Here is a 19039-nt window from a genome sequence, read left to right on the forward strand (position 1 = left end):
TTTGTTTTGTTTTGTCATATGTTATAAAAGAACTAAATAACTTCTTTTATTTGCAAAATCCAGTCAGCAGTTTTTCCGCTGCCTGTTCAAACTCCAGCTTAATGGCCCAGATTGAATACTGGTGACAATGGAGTTAGGGGAATGAATGATGGATCTGTGTAGCAACTAGAGCTTTAACCTCTAACTAGCTTTCATTTTTCATCTTTGCAATTTCCATTTCCTCCTTTTATTGAAATAAGTTGAGTTGAAATAAATGGATATTCCTGCACATCCTGTGAGCTCTTCTGAGAAGAGCATTGGCCTGTGAATGATACTGTTAATCATTTTTTCATGTTTTCTCTCTCTCTCTTTTTTTCTAGTCTCGACCTATTCCTTCCCACCTTACTTCAGCAGTTGCAGAGAGTATCTTGGCTTCAGCCTGTGAGAGTGAGAGTAGAAATGCCGCCAAGAGGATGCGTCTGGATAGACAACAGGTACCAAGGAGTCTTGTGGTCTGGTGCACACCAGCTATAGTAAATACGGTTAATTTAGTCTGATTTATGTAGAAGAGCAAAAATGGTTTACTGGATTTTGAAGTACACAAAGATAGAGTTTTTGTGTCTTTATAATAAGAATTTAAACTTGAAAATGCATGTTCATGAGGTCAGTGGAGATCTAACAAGAACAAAAATGTCCTGTGGTGAAAAGAGGACAGTTGTGAAGTTTGTGAGTTATAATTTTGTTTAGCATCCTATTTGAAGGCCGATTATCCAAAGAAGAGGCTCTAAATAATCACTTATAGTTTTGTAAATTTACCCAATTAGTTATGATACTGACCTGATTGTGTTCATTTTTAATGGACATGAACTGCTCTTCAATTCCCTGTGGTCTGACTGCTAAATGGCAGTATGTTGTGCTGGGAATGGGAAAGGCACAACTTAATTTGAAAGATAAGAAATCCATAAAATAGGAATAGAAAATAATGAAATCTATATCCTGGGCTTAGTTCTTCATTAGTGAATCATTTACTATATACCCATTAAGTATCAACTTTTTGTGCTTCTTGTCTAAGATCCATGTGGTGTGGATGTATTTTTTGTTCATTGTTCATTGATGTTTCACTGGGCTTTGCCCTTGGTTTATCTACATTTGTCCCTCTGCCCTTCTCATGCCTGGTTTTCTTTTTCTCTGTAGCCCTCTTAAGGATTAATAAAGACCTGTTTTATGACATAATTTAAATATTACATATAAAATAAGCTGAATCTGCCTGTTAAATTATTTTTACAACAGATCATCCGAGTTATCATCTCTAATTGAGACTGGGGTGAGAAGAGTAAAGGTTAATCCAGTTTTGTGTTTCCTGTGAGCCAGTGAGCTTCAAAGAAAATAGAAAAATAGTAAAAATGTTTTTCTGTTCCAGGTTTAGAATATTGAAAAGTTTTTTTCAGAATGGCATTATTTTAAAATTTTATGTGGTTATTATTAATATGGCATATGGTAATAATTTTAATGCAAAAGATGAAGCTTTTAGTTAAATAAGAAATAGTGTTAGTCTCAGATAAAATGTGTATGAAAAAGCTGATTTTGAATTCGTTGATAATTCTTTGCCAACAGTATTTATTCATATATGTGTCCCCAGTTGAGATTTTTATCATTATTAAACTCTAAAATTTATTTTACTAAAAATGAATTATAGCACTATACAGGGTAAGGTGAAAGTGGCTTTACAGTTGTGAGTTTTCAAAACCCAGAGTTTATTTTTGTATTATTATTTATTAATTATTGTATTATTTTATACAAACAACTGTAAACCTCCATTTGCCCATCCTACCATTTAGCATAGTGATTGAGATTGCACATTGTAGAGTTAAATACATCTGGTTTTGATTCTTAGCTCTACTCTTATTAATCACATGAACTTCAGGAAGCTATTTCAGTTCTCTCTGGCTCTGTTTCTTCATATGCAAGATAACAAGAACAAGAGAACTAATTCCATAGGGTGGTTGTGAGAGCTCTAAATGACAGATTGGTGTTATGTATTTAGCATTTTGCCTGGCACATAGTGAGCATCAGTAAATTCAGCCTAGAAAAGATTCTAACTGATATAGCATTTCTGTTGCATCGACACAAGTAAAACTAAAAAAAGAAAGCATTAATAGTACTATCTCTTACATAGGAGTTTTAAACTCAGACTAAATCTGAGAGATCATAATTCTAGAAATTGGAATGGCAGGATTCTGAGATTGAGTGGGCCCTCCTGGTTGTCGTCTTGCCGTGTATCTACCCAATCTACACTCTAGAATATTCCTGCCTAGTTTCAGTCATATAGAGTTGTTATGATTGATTCATGTTATGTACTAACTTATGATACCACTGTACAATATCCCTTAAAGCTGGTCTTCCATCAATGTGTAGTCAGTTACTTAACCACTGTTGGCCTAATCTGTAAAATGAGGACACAAATATCAAATTCATAGGTTTACCTAGAAGATTTAATAAGGCAGTGCATATGAAAGCATAGTGCACTTAGTAATTTTCTATATTGTTAAAGATATATTCATCATTTTCTTGAATACCTCAAGCAGCAGGGAAATCCCACCTCCAGTACTGAAGATCTGGTATTTACTAAAAGATGTGTCCACTTGTCAGACAGCTATAATCAGTATGATGGCCTTTAAATTGAGCTCAAACTTGCTCCCTAGAGTTTCAATCCATTGAAGAAAAACTGCTAGCAATAATGAGGAGGAGTGTGACTTCTTACTACTGTCCTAGGATGAGAATGGGTGGGGACCAATGGTCCTTGATCCTACCTCCCATGTTAACTATTTCTTTTTCTGTGTCTTCATACACAGTGGTCATTTATTGCAGGGCTTTGTCACCCGGGAATGTGGAATGTCGAGTATTGTCCCCCCTCCTCATAGTAATGTTCTGTTCAGGCCCTAAAAGGGTTTAGGCCCTAAAAGGGTTTAGTGGGCTTTGGGACTCATGAGAGATAGGGAAAAAAATGACACAAATACACCCTATGGTTTATTGGAAGCCTAAAAGGAACTTTGCAACATTTCTTTCATTTAGTATTTTCTGCAGTCCCATGAGAGCAGGTCTTCTTATTCTTGTTCACAGCTGAGGATACTGAGGCTGAGAGAAGTGGGATGATTTCTACAAGATTGCTCAGCTGCATGAGTGAGTCGGGGTGTCAGTTCTCTTATGTGAGGCTGGACTTGCCATCTCTCCGCAGTCCTGTACCTCTTCATTTATGTTCACCGGGGGAAGCCCACGTTCAGGGAGAACCTCTTCAGGCTCATAGCCTTTGTGCTTCTGCTCACGGAGTTTCTGACAGTACAGTTTTCTATTGGAAAACTAACTGCTTTATTCACAAAGATTTTTGCACTCTTTCATAACTAGCCAACCAGATTTCTCCAGAAGCAAAGGTATTCCAAAAATGATGTTTTTGTCTCAGTGTGAGCTGGAAAGAGGTCACAAACTTCCCAGAGTACTTCACGTCATCCAGGGGCTGGGCTGTGTACTGTGAACACTGGTTTAGTAGGGGGTTTTATTTTAAACCACATTAAAGATATTTTAAAATATCTCAACTCCTTGTTCCTACTATGGATTTTATAAATTTCATTTGGCATACCACACAAAGGCTTCTACCAAGGGATTTTGCACTCCCCAGCACAGCATGGAGATGGGGGGGCACCCTGTCCTCATTGGATCTCAGCCCTCCTTTTGCCCAAGTAGAGATAGGCAGACTTCTTTCGGGTGTTGGCAACGAGATCATCTTTTGCTGTGAACATTCTTAATGTGACTCATAATTCTTAGAATTTGCCAGTGACTCAGAGACCCTTCCCTGGGCCCCCACCTTTCTGTAGGTACATGGAAGTTCAAAAACTGGACAGTTAAAACCTGGATTCTATCAAGCCACACATCTTACTGCTTGCTGCCCATGGTTAGCCATGTCTAGGGCTATTAATGTGTATGCCCTTCTGAGTTAAAGAAGCTTGGTGAATTAATTGCATTTTATAATGCTCTCCTAGCTATGAAAATGAAAGGTGTTTTGGATGCGTTAAACGCCTTATGACCTAAGTCCACCTTGCACCAGAGTCTGGAGGAGGCTTGTTACGCAGCTGCAGCCCTGAAGCAAGCCAGTGGCAAGGACAGGTGCCTTTGCTTCATCAGGAATTAGATGTCACAGGTCTGGGGTCGGTCAGTCTGCAGTGCGTTATAGATAGAATATATTTAGCATTGCTTTCCTGTTAACATGAAAATCTAGGATTTTTACATTATCTAGGATATTCTTCCACACTCTGACAATTCAAAAAGATGGGCAATATCAGACTTCACTTTTATAATTCTCCGACATAGCTCAATTAAAAAGACTGTCTTTTTATTATTTGGACATTCTTTCATTACTATTTCCTTAAAAACAAAGGCATCTTAATGTTCTTGTTTACAATCTATCTAAATAGAGGCAGAAAGTGAGAGAGATTACAACCAGCTACTTGCTGGTGATTACTCCCATCTGTTTGCTGTTTTTGAGAGATGACATATATTGTATCCCTAGGCTGGCTGAAGTTTATAGATAATGTGAAGGTCCCTTTAGTATCTTTTCTCCATTCGGTGCTTCAGTCAAATTAGGGCGTAGTTCTATGGACCAGGTCATGTTAAACCAATGGACAAGTGGCTCCCCAGCAGCAGTGCAGCACATGCAGCCTTCATAAAGGACAACATAGCCTGAGTGCAGGGTGACACTGTGGTGACAGGACAGATGGGAAATCAATGGTAGGGTGTGATGTGACACTTTGACTCTATTAAAAAGAACACCAGGGTGGGGGAGAGGAAATGGCACATTAGTTGCTTGTGACCTAATAAAAGGTGAGGAAGCAGGAAAAAACACTGAAAACGGATGGATCACTAAGTTGCAAAACAAAATCACGGCTAGTAAACCAAGCGTGAAACTGTGGGCCCAGGTTCTGAAAACCTTCAGTAAGCCCGTAGTTCTCACTCCTCTGTTTTCCATGGTGGGGGTGAATTCAAGGCAACCTGTATCTCTTCGTGACTTCTCCTTTGTTGTGTTAAGACACTGAGGGGTGGGCATGTTATTAAAAGCAACGCAATTGTAGGTACCAATTTTAAAATATAGCCATCTGAGTGGAATGTCAGTTTTCATACAGACTTCTCACCCTGAAGTTCAAACAATGTCATAGTAACTGAGATTGAACTTGAACCTATTCCTGTGGTCTTGCAGCCACACACCAAGCCCCTGCTCTCAGTTATCCTCAGCTTTTCTTCCACTCCTACTATTTGCCTTTCATACATAAAGTATTTTGGAGAAAAGTCTCTTTGAGTCTTTCATCATGTGTTTCAGGGTAGCCCTTTTATCCAAAAAGAAAATATACTGTATAAGAAAAACGAAGTACTGTCTATGGTGGTTCTTGGAACATATTGTATTTTCTTTGTAACATGTTTAATTTTAAACTATTTGAGATAGAATGTTCTTCCCAAGTGACCTAATTGGAATGGGCTTTATTTTGCTCATTAATAATAATACTAATAGCACCAGCAATAGCAGAGACATTTGTTGTGTAACACCACGCAAGGTGTTTTGCAAGCCTGTTTGCTGTGATTGGCATGACTTGTAACCAAGTGGGGAGGCCGAGGCCGTGAGCTCGGGGTCACAGAGCTGCTCAGGGTGGGCACCCACTTTGACCCGATCCTTATGCTTTTAAAAATTGTTTATTGTGTTTGAAAAAATCTTTTCAGACAGGTAGGTTTATTTTTGATAATTTGGGAAATGTATAAATAAGGAATACAATTTATTAGTTCCATCCCTGATTTTATAGCATAGTTTTTTTCTACTTTTTCTATGCCAAACTTCCTGCTTAAAAAAAATAGTAACAGTTTCCTTCCATTTAGCTTAATGTTACAAGTATTTGCTGTATCGCTATATAATCTTATTGATTATTTTTAAAGCCACTTAATCCTTCCTTCATCATATAGTATTGATTTTTTTGCATAATTTGCATGTGAAAAGAATGCTTTGCCAATTATTTCTTAAGGGTAAATTGTGAGAATTGGGTCAAAAACCAGTAAACTTTTAAAGCTTTTAATATATATAAGGCCTGTGCCCTTAATTTTTGCCTTATTCTTACAAAAATAAGGATTTTAGCTGTTTTTATAAGCATATGCTCATTAAAAGCTTGTTTTAACTTCTAGAATCTTTTATTCTTAATAGTTCCTAACCCTCTAGAACAGCATGTCTTCTTACAATAAACACCTTGAAATACCCACTTTCAGATCCTAAAATATAATTTATAGTTCATTAAAATTATCTATGCTCACAACTTTAATATGTATATAATGTCCTGATTTTAATATAAACAGTACATTCAAGGAAAGTAATATATAATGAAATAACCTGCACCTTGACACAGAAACGTGGGGATACATCACTAGAAGACACGGTGTCCATTTAAATCAGTGAGGAAGCAACAGCTCCATCTGTTGTCTGGTGTGTGTGTGTGTGTGTGTGTGTGGTGGCAGCTCACAGCATTCTATGACACAAATTTTCCAAATGGTGAAAAACTGTTGGTAAAGTTCCATACAGAACATAGTACAATATTCCCTTGGTTTGCGTGGTAGTGTATTCCCGATATAATTCAATATAAATTTTAAAGCATGCATAAAAACTTTATGACTGTACCTAAAATGGAGTTACCTTTTAGACTCAGATAATTTTATATCAGTTTTCAGCTATACAAATATTCAGGTCTTTTTAAAGTTCACGTGGAAACAGACGATGCTTTGTCAGCTGGGACTCGGAAGTATGTCAGAGCTTGTCGTAAAGGAGCTCCCCACCCACTTTGTGCCTGTATCACCTGCTGTATATTTTCCAAGTGTCCCCTAGGGATGGTAACAGTCCTTGAACTGCACTCCTATGGACAGACGAGTCTAGGATTTGAATGCAGAAATGAGAATTACAAATTCTCAGATCAATTCCTTGAAAGTGAACTCTTAAGTCAGCCTCTTACTCCTGGTTGAAGAGACTGATTTTGAGGCTCAAAACACACAAATATTCTGTAGGTTTAGCAACACATCATATCAAATGAATTTTCTTTCCATGAATTCCTGCTTCCTTTTACTTTTTATTAGGTTTTCTGGAGCTTAGATGTAAAAATTGCACGGCATAAGATAAAAATAGCTTCAGCAGGCCCTTTGGTTTAAATTTATTTCTTCGCAGTGATGAGGCAATTAAGTGTCAAAGGCCATATCAATTATGCCTCCAGCTAAAAAACTAAGCCACATCTGATTTCTAATTGCAGTACTATTTTTGAAGTACAATTTCATACTTTGTTCTTTTTCAGCTGTTTTTAGTATCTTGAGATTATGTTCATATTCTTTATAATTTGAAAATCATCATCAATTAAATTTCCTTGTTAGATATTTACAACAAGGATGCCACAACATGTAGTACTTTGCTACCAATAGAATGCCACATAAAATAAGTCTCTATAATCTTTAAAAATTCATGGTTTTATCATTTTAAATCACTCAGAAATATGCCCTGACAAGCATCAGAGGGGGTGACTCAGCACTCTTCTGTTGTGGCGATGAGTGAGCACGGACACTCTGCTCACTCTCGTGGGCCCTAAAATGCCGAGGCGTGTTCAGCAAGTCATCACATTCTAAGGGAGCAGGGGCTGTATTTTTCTGTATGGGAAATAGCACAAGTGGATATTGAACCATGAATTCATGAGCACCAAGAGGTGGACAAATTAGTAAAACAATTCCAGAGAAATTTGATTACAAATCTTCTCACCACTGCAAATCTACCATCATACCTGTGAGACCTGAAGAGACAATGGGAGTGGTTATACTCATATTTTTAAATAATAAAAATATGGAAATATTACATGTTACATTACATTTTAGAAACACAGAAATTTTATAAACATAAAAAGTAAGGAAAAGTAAAAATATACCAAAATTAAATATTTTACAGATATATGAAATATCACTTATGGATAATTGTAAGGCATATTTACCTTTCTAATTTTAAAATTTGAGTTCATTGTATATGTTACATATGCTTGAGAAACATGGTTAAAATACTTTCAGTGGAGTATTTGCTTTATAGCAAAGACTACTTTACTTGAATTGTGTTGGTATCTTGTGAGTAAATTTATGCCCTTGTAAATTTGTATTCATTCAGCATTTAGCTTAATAATGTGTCTGGACTTCGACTTTTAAGTGGGACAAGCTTTAATTTTTTCCAAGATTTTTGAACTGCTCTATCCATTTGAAATTAGTAACACCCTAAACTAAAGCTGTACCTAAAGTTTAAAAAATTATTTCTATACAAATATAGGAGAATTCTCAATGAAGCCAGAACATCAAATAGTAAAGTAGAATGAATAACAGAAAGGGGGAAAAAAAAGATACATGGCACCCCAAAGAAACAAGGTAGTTCCTTGTATCTACATCACAAAGAAGAGGAAAAATGATTAACAGGAGGAAATTACTTCTAAATAAGCCCCCCCAAATAAATAAATAAATAAGCCCTAAAGTGGTTTATTTGGCAAATATTCATTACGTGGCAGGTATTTTGAGCAGTACAGGGGCTGGAAAACATGGGTAGAAGAACCTTTACTGGGGATGTAGCAGGTACTGATTTACTTGGATTCACTTAGTGCTTCGTAGATACTGTGTTTTCTTAGTAAGAGTGAGATCAGATTATTGTGAGAGCCAATGGAGAATGCTCCTAATTCCTCCTTGGGATCCCAGGAGGCCTTCCCAGAGGAGGCACTATTTGAGCCAAACTGAAAAATGGAGATTTTGAGAGAGAGAAAAAAATGGTGGAAGATGATATTCCAGACATTTGGAGCATTTCAAAACCTGAAAGATGAAAGGTTCTTATTTATTTAATTAATTTTATTTATTTATTTATTTATTTATTATCGTCACCCAAGGACAGTTTTTCATTGCTTTCAGAGAAAGAGAGGAAGGGAGAGATGGGGGTATGTGCCCTGACTATGAATTGAACCCATGATCCTTGGGTCTACGAGACCACACTCTTACCAACTGAGCCACATTGTCCAGGGCGGCATGGAAAGTTCTTAAGTGTTAATACCAGCAACCTCCTGTGAGAGAAGCTTGAGATTCTTGGGAAGAAATGAAAGGAGAGGGAACTGGATGTGAAGGTTTAAACTAGATGGTACAGGGAGTTTGATAAGCCCTGTTAAGTGATTTGAAGTGCATGCCAGTAAGGATTGCAAAGGAAAGTGACATGTCCAATTCTTAGGAAGCTTCAGAACCATGAAACCGAGGGCAAAGGTGAGGTCGTGATTCAGCAAGGAATTACTTTCTCTACTAGCTGTTGTTTCAGATTTGCTATTTAAATGTGATAGTATTTAATTTGAGCATATGCCATAAGTAATTATGAAGATTAATCTTCTATACAATAACCATATGGCTACAGTAGATTTCTAAGTTAAAAAATGAGTGATTTGGGACCTACTCTTCCCATGACACAGCACTAGCTCAGTTGAATGAGGAATCAAAGTTTAATATTTTCCTGTAGCTTTGGCTTGTGTGACTGTATACAAAGACAGTTATTCTTCCTACCTTAAATACCTTTTTCTATCTTTTTGTGGTGTCTCAAAACACTGACATTATGGTTTTTATCAAACAATTTTTACATTTTTTCTTAAATTGAAAGTAAGTTTGCTTCTTAATGTAAATATTTTCCTAATATAATATATCATCCTGTATCTAAGCAGGGATGCACACTGCATCATTTTATTGGTCCCTCGTAGTACCGTGACACCAGTAGATCATCCAGTGGTTTCCCGCGTTTGTGGACGGGGACTCTGAAGCTGAGAAACTTTATTTCTTTGGGGTGCCATGTATCTTTTTTCCCCCTCTTTCTGTTACTCATTCCACTTTCTATTTGATGTTCTGGCTTCATTGAGAATTCTCCTATATTTGTATAGAAATTTTTTTAACTTTAGGTACATTTTTAGTTTAGGGTGTTACTAATTTCAAGTGGATAAATGTCAGGATATAAGTGGGTGGTTTGAATTCAGACAGAGAAATTCAACATGTATGTGTTGATACACATCTCCGTGCCCAAGTCAGGGGAACATATGGTTTACTAGGCTGTCTGTGCAGACAGCATTTTTGTTAATATCATTTATTTTACAACCAGTTATTTTTAGTCTTCGCCAATAAACGAAGAAGCTGCCATATTTGGTTTATGCCAATATATTCATTTTTATAATTTATTTTCTCATAATTTGTTCATTCCTTGTTCTGTCTTTTCTCCTTAATCTAGCCACTTTAAAACCCATTAGTTACTCTGGAAAAAACAGTTTTGTGTATATTGGGGAAATTTGGCCATAGTCACAAATTTATGATAAAATTAGATAATATAATAGCTTGACAAATTGAACTGTGCTTCCTAATGATTTATGATGCTTGACATGATCCGTGTCTTAGGGACCAGGAGACCCGAGGCCTCCAGAAGCACGCTGCTGCTCTCCGTTACTGAGGGCTTCGGGAACGCAGGGTCTCTGTACAGCTGGGTTTTCTAGGGAGCTGAGGATTCACCTTCTTTTAACATGATTTTACTTTCATTTTCAGTGGAAATCTTTTCCAAAATATCAGTGCATCCTCCTTTCATGACAGAAGGTTTCTGATCATAAATTTTAATGATGGATTTATCTATTAATCCTCACTCAGCCCTGTGCAGTGCTGACATTTGAGCTTTAGCTGTAGGCATACCTTTCAGAACAGGGGATCTCATAGAGTGTGCCCTAGAGAAAATCCCAGAGACAGGTCAGTTTGTTTTCTTGGTAATTTATCTCTTTCACGTAATGCTGAAGAGAGTCTGGCTTTCTGATGCTCTTGCCAGTAATGTTGATCTTTTCTAATTAATTTTGCTGAAATGGTTCAACCTCCTAAGTTTCTTACCTTCACAAAGAAGTTCGGTGTTCTTTGCCTTGTCCACAGTATATTTTCTTTTGCTTCAACCCAGTGGTTTCTGGATGTTTAAAGGACATGCTATATATGTTTTTATTTACACCTTGCTATTTGGATATAAGGAGGAATGCCTCTCACTGTTTTAGGAGTTTATGCAAAGCTATTTAATAAGAGTCTTTACCCACACTCTTCATCGGGAGAAAACTGCTTAGATCAAACACGAAGCCACACTTATATATAAGCCCCTTTTCATGTTTTACTTTGAATGCAAGCAAGACAAAAAAAAGCAATTTAAATTACACAATTACATTGAAAGTCCAGTGAGATTCCTACATTGAGATCAAACTTCTCATTAAATCGCTTCTGTAGTAAGATTCCATGGTTTTTGTTTTTTGGGTCTTTTTATTTATTTATTTATTTTTGTTTTTGTTTGTTTTTGGTCTGGGTGCTAGTTTTGGCCCTGATGCTCAAGGATACTTGGGGCACTTCCAGCACATGGCAGGAATGCTATTTTCATCCTGAGGCTTGTGATTAGCCTCCTATTCCCAAATCCTCCAGAAAATGGAGACATTTAAGCTGTGGTTCCAGAAAAAAGGCAGAGAACAAAAGTACAAAGAGGTCAGAGCTGTGGCTGTAAACTCAGGTAATAAAATAGGTAGATGTAAGTGAAAAGCACATCTCAATCCCGCAGGTGTTGTGATTGCCACGAAAAACAGCAGTTAGAGGCTTTTCACTTCACCAGTGTCTTTCCCACTGGTTATTTCTTTATCTTTGCCACATAACTGCTTTCAGGCGGGAGGACCCGAGGAGTTAGGGGAAGGTAGGAGCCTTTGATTCAAGCCTTTGGAAAACAGTCTGGAGACTCAGCAGCAGTGAGATGTCTTATATTAAGTGCGTACGTGTGGGCATCCACACAAAGTCGCTGTAGTTGGGGATTGTTAGTTCACAACTTTTCAATAGAAAAGCCTCTCTTTCAAATGATTAACATGTTTACTGTGGAACATGTTAGACTCATTTTAAAAAATGAAGCTACAGAGAACTTTATACACCACTTAATTCAATAAATGTACTTTATATAAGAAACAGGCCTATAAAAGGTTATTTTCCTTCCTTCTTTCCTTCTTTGTTTATTTTGTGATTTTTCCATATTTCACTAGAAACAGACATCCTCTTTAAAAAGGATAAAAAAAGACCAATATAGTACAAAGAATTTAGTTCCCTTTTGATTTCAGGTTAATGTCCTGAGTAATGAAAATCAGAATGCTTCATAAATTTCAGATCTTAATGCTATCATACCTTCATAATGTGCAAGAAGAATTTGAGTACTACTTTGGATGCAGAACTCAGAAGGTCACATTAATTCAATTGCATTTTTCTATCATTTATTATTATTGCCTATGAAGCAAGTTGGAGAAAACCAATGGAGCTGTGAAACTTTGTATGTCGTCATGTGTGAGGAAAAAGTTTCTTTCTGGGGAACTTTCCAGATATCCATGCATTCTTTTTAAAAAATTATTTTTATTATTATTATTTTATTTTTAGAGAGGGAAGGGAGATAGAGAGAGAGAAACATCAATGTGAGGTTGCTGGGGGTTATGGCCTGCAACCCAGGCATATACCCTGACTGGGAATACAACCTGCGATGCTTTGGTTTGCAGCCCATGCTCAATCCACTGAGCTACGCCAGCCAGGGCTAAAAAATTCTTTAAGTAGGATCCTGTACTTAAGGTAGTCTTTTAAAAGTACAGAATATTTTCTGTAGTTATTAAAATTACAGCATATTTTCTGTACTTTTTTACCTTAAATTGATTTGTTGAGCTACCATTTATTTGATCATTTATATTCTAAGAACGAAATTTGTTGAAACCATTTCAAATGTCCTGATTCAGTTTTAAATTTCAACTCCACCATTCAAAGTATCAATTCAACTATATTTGGGAAATAAATCAGGACACATATGGGAAACATGAATATATAATTATACCAAAATGTGTATATTATCTTATACTTTAATGGTGACTTCACATAAATTTTTTCATGTAATCTTTTCCCCTAAACTCAATGAGGATATGTCATTACTATTAATATTTATGATGAAAAATTATAGAAAGAAGAAATGTGTTCTTCATTGTTGCTTCTGTTTTCTTTCTATATAGTGACAATTTGGGGGTTTAGAGGGTGTGAATATAGGAGACTTAATCCTCTAAACACACCCTGACTCTTTCCACCAGTGTGTCCTTGCCCAGGCTTTTTGTGGGCACCAGTTCTGCTTCCGTGTTTATTTGTACACCCACCTTAAGACATACTTAAGAAGTAAGACATGCTTTAAGAAGCACTTCTTGCATCAAATCTCAGCCCTCAAAACCAAGTCCCTTTCCTCGTTCTCTATATAGCAACACCTACCAGCACAACATATTTTAGGACTTCATTGTAAATCCCACCTACCACTGTATTGGCCTCCAGGTGTCTTTTAGAATATTGAGTCTACAATTTTGTAGCACTCTGTAGGATTCAAGCAGCTTTGCCTTTTCATCACTTTGAACCCCAAAAGAAACCTAGTTATATACTAGGAGTTGGGTAACCACTCAATAAATAGCCATATGTGGTTTCATGTGGCATGGCAAAAAGTTGAGTTTTAGGGAAGGAAAGAGCCTTTTAATGAGATGCCTGCTAACACAATAGAAATGCTTCCAGAGAATGGTTAAGATGTATCTAAATAGAGCAATTTGAAATGTTGTCTGACAGCCTAGTAAACACAAATTTAGCATCAAATAGAGAAAATCACAAATACAATGTGATAAGAACCAAGGGTGTAGGTTGGGGAGGGGACAAAGAATTTCTCAACATTTTGTTCTTTGAACACTGTTGCTTTTCACTGTTCAGTGTGGAAAAGGTGGCAGCTATTAGGTTTCTGACAAAGCAATTATAGCCACACACAGATGCTGGGAGCTGACCTGACTTTTGCCCCTGGAGAGTTGTCATAGCAGCAGGCTGAAGAGAGCAGCTTGTTATAAGTGTTACTGCAAGCTATGGAGGAAGAACTGCCCTCTATGCAACACATTTGAACATGAATATACAAGTATGTATATTGTTACTTACTGGTGGCCATCTTTCTCCTTTATTCAGTGCTTGTCTAATTTTTAAGTACTCATTCCATAAGAAGTCCATGTTTAAAGGCAATAACAACTATGTGCCTTCACATGATTTGCAGGGCCATTGACCATAAGTAGATACTGTGTTTCTAGGGTATTGTTCCTTGGGGAGAAGATATTTTAGTGTTACTGACAAGAGAGAGGTTGAGATGCTGTAAACTGGGTGTAGGGTTTTTTTGGTGGTGGTGGTGGTGGTGTTATGTATGCTGTCTTTGTACTCAGCAAATAAATTACTTGTCCATATTTACTTTTATTTACAAATATATGTATGTTCTTACAATGTCTGTGTCTTATACACAAAGGATAGCTATTTAAAGTTATGTATAAAAACGTGCAGACATGTAAATATATTATGTCCACATAAACTAGAGAGTATCTGTCAATATGTTTAAAACAGAGAGAAAGCTTTGGGATTATTGCTGGAATACTCATTGTTATTCTGAAATATTACTTTTGGTTTAGTAGGCTAAATTTGATGTTAATGTGGACACATCCTCCCAAAACTGAAGTCTTATTAGCAACATTAAGTTATATACCATTATTCAATCACTTTATAAAGTTATAATTATTAATGCATGCATAATCCAAGCATTCAGATAAACTGATAACCTATAATTGTTAGCAGAAAAACAATTCCTATTCTAATAAGATGGATGATAATCTTGAATGATTTTACCTGAAACAAAGAATAGAAATCTTAATACTATGTATGATCAACAGAGAACCTGTATATTCTAAATCATGACCTTAAATAATTTCTAAATATTTAAACCTTTCTAAACCTTATAGAATTATGAAATAGGCATCAGATAAGAATTATAAAATATTAGTACACCCACATCCATGAGGGTGTATTTTGTATTCCTTTGTTTCTCAATCAATATGAATTTTCACCTGTAGAAGAAAATGAAAAATTGCACTTTTTTCATTTTTTTGAGCTGATGAAATATATATAATGCTACTGAGAAAGAAAAAATAGAAATATAATCAGAATAGTAATTTGTATTTGCTAAACGTTTGAGGAAAACTTATGCAATATATTGACTCTGTAGTAATTTCAAACTAGCATTTCATAAATTACAAAAATGCATTTAAAATAAACAACACATGATAAACTAAATTTAGATGTAGCATTTAAATTGCTTTAGGGGGGTTTCCAAAAAGTTAGGAAGCACAACTTTTGTGGATGCAAGAATATGGAAAATTTAATTTATTATTATAATTAACATCTTTAAGAATGTATTTAAAAACATAAAATTCATTCACCTAAATGGCACAGAAATTGAAGGCATAGCCAATGTAATCTAAATCCGTGTATTGTATATGAAGAGAGACACTCTTCTCTGTAATGCCTCCCAGAAAAAGTGAAGGACAATCGAGATACAACTGACTAATGGCCTCTGTGTTGCAATCTGCAGCCTATAAGACTGAGCCCTAGATGTGGAAGTATCTAGTGAGTACATGTTTAGAGATGAGAAAACATGGTTAACTGTTTTTTTTTCTCAGAGATAACTTGAATTAGGAATTTTCAAAGCATTTCACTTAATTAGGTAATCAGCGAAACACCAGATCAAAAGCTTGACTTCATTTTTATTCTAAGTTTGGAAGGGACTCAGGAGAGAGCAATCCGGCATTCAGTGACTACTGAAAGCAAGTGACCATGGATGGTGCCAAGAACTGGGAAATTTAACACAAAAATCTCTTAAAAGTGTTAGAAAATGTCAAAATAGTTTAAGCAGAGGGAATTTACAAGCTCAGGTAACTAAAACCTCCAGCAGTAGGGCCAGCATTGTGTGTGGTGATTGTCTCAGAGTAAACAGGGTCTCACTCACAGCTCCCTTGACTCTGCTCCGTGTTTGTTGTACCCATTCTCACATAGGTTGCCCCTCAGGTTAGCAATGTGGCTGCAGCAGCTCCCATTTTCTGTCTTCCCCATGGACCGTGATTGGGTTTCACATTCATCCCTGAAGCAACTGCTGAGGCCAAGAGAACAGAATATGCATGGGTTGCATGCTCAGTTTTGGATGCATAACTGTGCAGGGAATAAGAGTGGTAAGGGAAAATCAGATAACAGTTACTAAGAGGAGGAGGGAAAGCAGATGAATGTGGAAAGGCCAAAGAAAACTGGTGTTCACTGTAGTGGGCTATATTAGTTTCCTAGGGTTGCCATCACAAAACGCTACTAACTTGGTGGCTTAAAACAACAGAAATTTATTCTCTCACAACTCTGCAGGCTAGAAGACTAAACTCAAGGCATTGGAAGGGCTGTGCTCCCTCCAAAGCCTGTAGGGGAGGATCCTTCCTGGCCTCTCCCAGCTTCCAGTAGCCCCAGGCATCCCTTGGCATGGGGCAGCCCTCCTGCCTCCATCTTCTCATGGCCATTTTCTCTCTGCGTCTGTGTCTTTAACCAAATGCAGGTCCAGCTGCCTGCAGCTAAGAAAGCCAATACTCGAGAGGCAGGTGCTGATGTAAAGGAAAGTGGTTTTATTGAGATGCCAGCAACCTGGAAGCTGGGCTTATGTTGGAAGGCCATCTCCTGGGAAGATGGTGGACACATGTCATGAAGCCCCTCTCCTCCTCTCAGTGGAGTCAGATGCTTTTACAAGGAGGGAGAGGGGGGCAGAACAAAGAGATCAAGGAAGGGTGTTGAAAAGTTCTCTGCGTGCACATCGTACAGATGAGCACTGTCCTTTCCAATAAGGCAAGTGATGGTCCTGTGTGCATCAGCCTGGCTTAGGCATCTTGGCTCCACATCATCCTGGCTGCATGGACGAAGGTCAGCAAATCCCCCAGAAGTAGGATGCCTGAAGGTCGGAGTCTGTATCTTTTGAAGGTTAGTTCCTAGGATTCTTATATAAACATGTTAGTTATCTGCAAGCTACGTATTAGAGTCAGCACTTCCAGAAACAATGTCAGAAGAATGGCAGGGTGGGTTAAAATCCCCCACTACAATTTTTAGCTGTTACATCTCTTCTTATAGGACACCAGTCATATTGGACTAGCACCCACTCTGATTCTGTATGGTCTTATCTTAACTAGATTCCATCTGCAAAGACCCTATTTCCAAATAAGGTATCAGAGGCTAGGACTTCAACATATGATTTTGGGGGACAGTTTAATCAGTGACAGTCACCCTTTTTCCCTCCCTGACAAAAGCATATCTTGTAAAATACATCCACCAATCCCAGCTTCATCAGAAGTCCTATCCCATTACAGCATCAACGCTGCATCCTAAAACCTCATCTACATATATTCACCTCAAAAGGTCTCAAATATTATCTTTTAAATAAGCCAATATTGAAAAGGGTGAGACTCAGTATGGTCCACCCGAGGGCAAAATTCCTTTCCATCTGTGGATCTGTGAAACCTAGAAAACAAATGATATGCCTCCAAAATACAACAATGGAACAGGCATAGTGTGCCCATTCTAAAACAGAAAAATGGGGTTTTAGAAAAAGGGTTTACTGGTCCCAAGAAAGTCCAAAACCCAGAAGGATAAAATCCATTAGATGCCAGGTCCTGAGAATAATATAGTGTGGCCCCAACTCTGTCCTTCCAGCGCACCTGGGCAGCAGCCCCTCGCTGTTGGCCCACCTGTGCCCTCTCAGCCCAGGGTCATCTGGTCAGCTGGCCTCGGTCAGCTCTGCCCGCTCTGGTCTCTGCACCTTCAGCTTTGCCCCAGCAGTCATTCTTCTTTCTACCCTCTTTCTGCCTCTTTCAGTTCAGGCTTGCATTTTTTTCCAGCTGGTATAAAGTTCTCAAAACCTTCATCAGTCTCCTGGAGAGGGTGAGGTGACCCATACTGGTTGACAGGAGGGTTTTTCACACATCCTTCCTGGATGGCCTTTTCTCTGTCACTAGCATGTGTTGAGATGGTTGGTTGGGTTCACTAAGTCACACACCTAATCTCTTTAGCTAGAATAGGGTTGTCCAGCCACACTCCATTTCCAAAGCAAGCTTTCTAGAAAATCTTCCAAATCATCAAGTGCTGGTTCCTTTGCATTAACAAGTTCAACCCACAACTTGAGTTAATTCCAGTTCTCATTTTCCATTTTTTGAAGAAGGTGCATATGGCCTTATGCCCGTGTGTTTTACCTAATAGTTTACCAACCAAACTATTGAAGGCTTAGCACTTAAAGTGTATCTATAAGTGCAAAATACATAACTACTTTCAATAATTTTTTAATGAAAACAAATTATCTTTGAGTTTTATTTAAAGATTTGAAATAGGGTCAATAATTCTATTCATTCATTTAGTTTTTAATTACATGATTTTTATTTCCAGGAGACTGGTATAGATTCTCTTCTGTATAGTGCATGTAGTATAGATAATGCTTACACAAAATGAAATTTTATATCAAAATATAAAGAAATGGTGAGCCATCTGAAATCAGTGATAAGTATGGAGAGTACAAATACCAGAATTCGAAAAGAAAGGCAAATATTAGCCTCGTCTGTTGGTGTGTGCTGTGCTCTTTCCTACATAATAGACTATTATGGCGTTACTGTCCAACAGGAAAGTATTCAGTACTTTGTGTGATGTACCTCCACCCCCCCACCATAACATCTGTCCTTTAAAAAAACCTTAATCTTTTAATATTTGCTTAGTTGTAATAAATATTGTGAGATGGGAATATTATATACCGTATTTTTTGGACTGTAAGACACACTCCCCCCACCCAAATTTGGGAGGAATAATGGTGGTTAATGCTGCTGTTGAGTTCTGTTTACATTTACATTGGTGGAATATTATGTTATTTATGTTATTAAATATTTTACCACATTTTTTGCTTCCAAATTTTTTTCCCTATTTTCTTCCTCTAAAACCTAGGTGTGTCTTATGGTCTGAAAAATGTGGTAGATTTAAATTTTTTTCTGCTTTAGAGACAAAGCTCTTACAGAATCCAGTGATTTATGCAGGCATACCCTGT

General features: G+C 37.2%; 1 protein-coding gene across 6 annotated transcripts in view; it reads left to right on the forward strand.

The window, feature by feature from the left end:
- The window catches only part of NOL4 (nucleolar protein 4), a 290369-nt gene that overhangs the window by 213538 nt on the left and 57792 nt on the right, over positions 1-19039 (forward strand). For all 6 annotated transcript variants that reach the window (XM_028525063.2, XM_028525061.2, XM_036009175.1 and 3 more), the window contains one exon: positions 360-473. In XM_028525063.2, the coding sequence (XP_028380864.1) occupies positions 360-473 (114 nt within the window). The remainder of the gene's footprint in view (positions 1-359; positions 474-19039) is intronic.

The sequence above is a fragment of the Phyllostomus discolor genome, chromosome 9, assembly GCF_004126475.2.
Source record: "Phyllostomus discolor isolate MPI-MPIP mPhyDis1 chromosome 9, mPhyDis1.pri.v3, whole genome shotgun sequence".
Lineage (NCBI taxonomy): Eukaryota > Metazoa > Chordata > Mammalia > Chiroptera > Phyllostomidae > Phyllostomus > Phyllostomus discolor.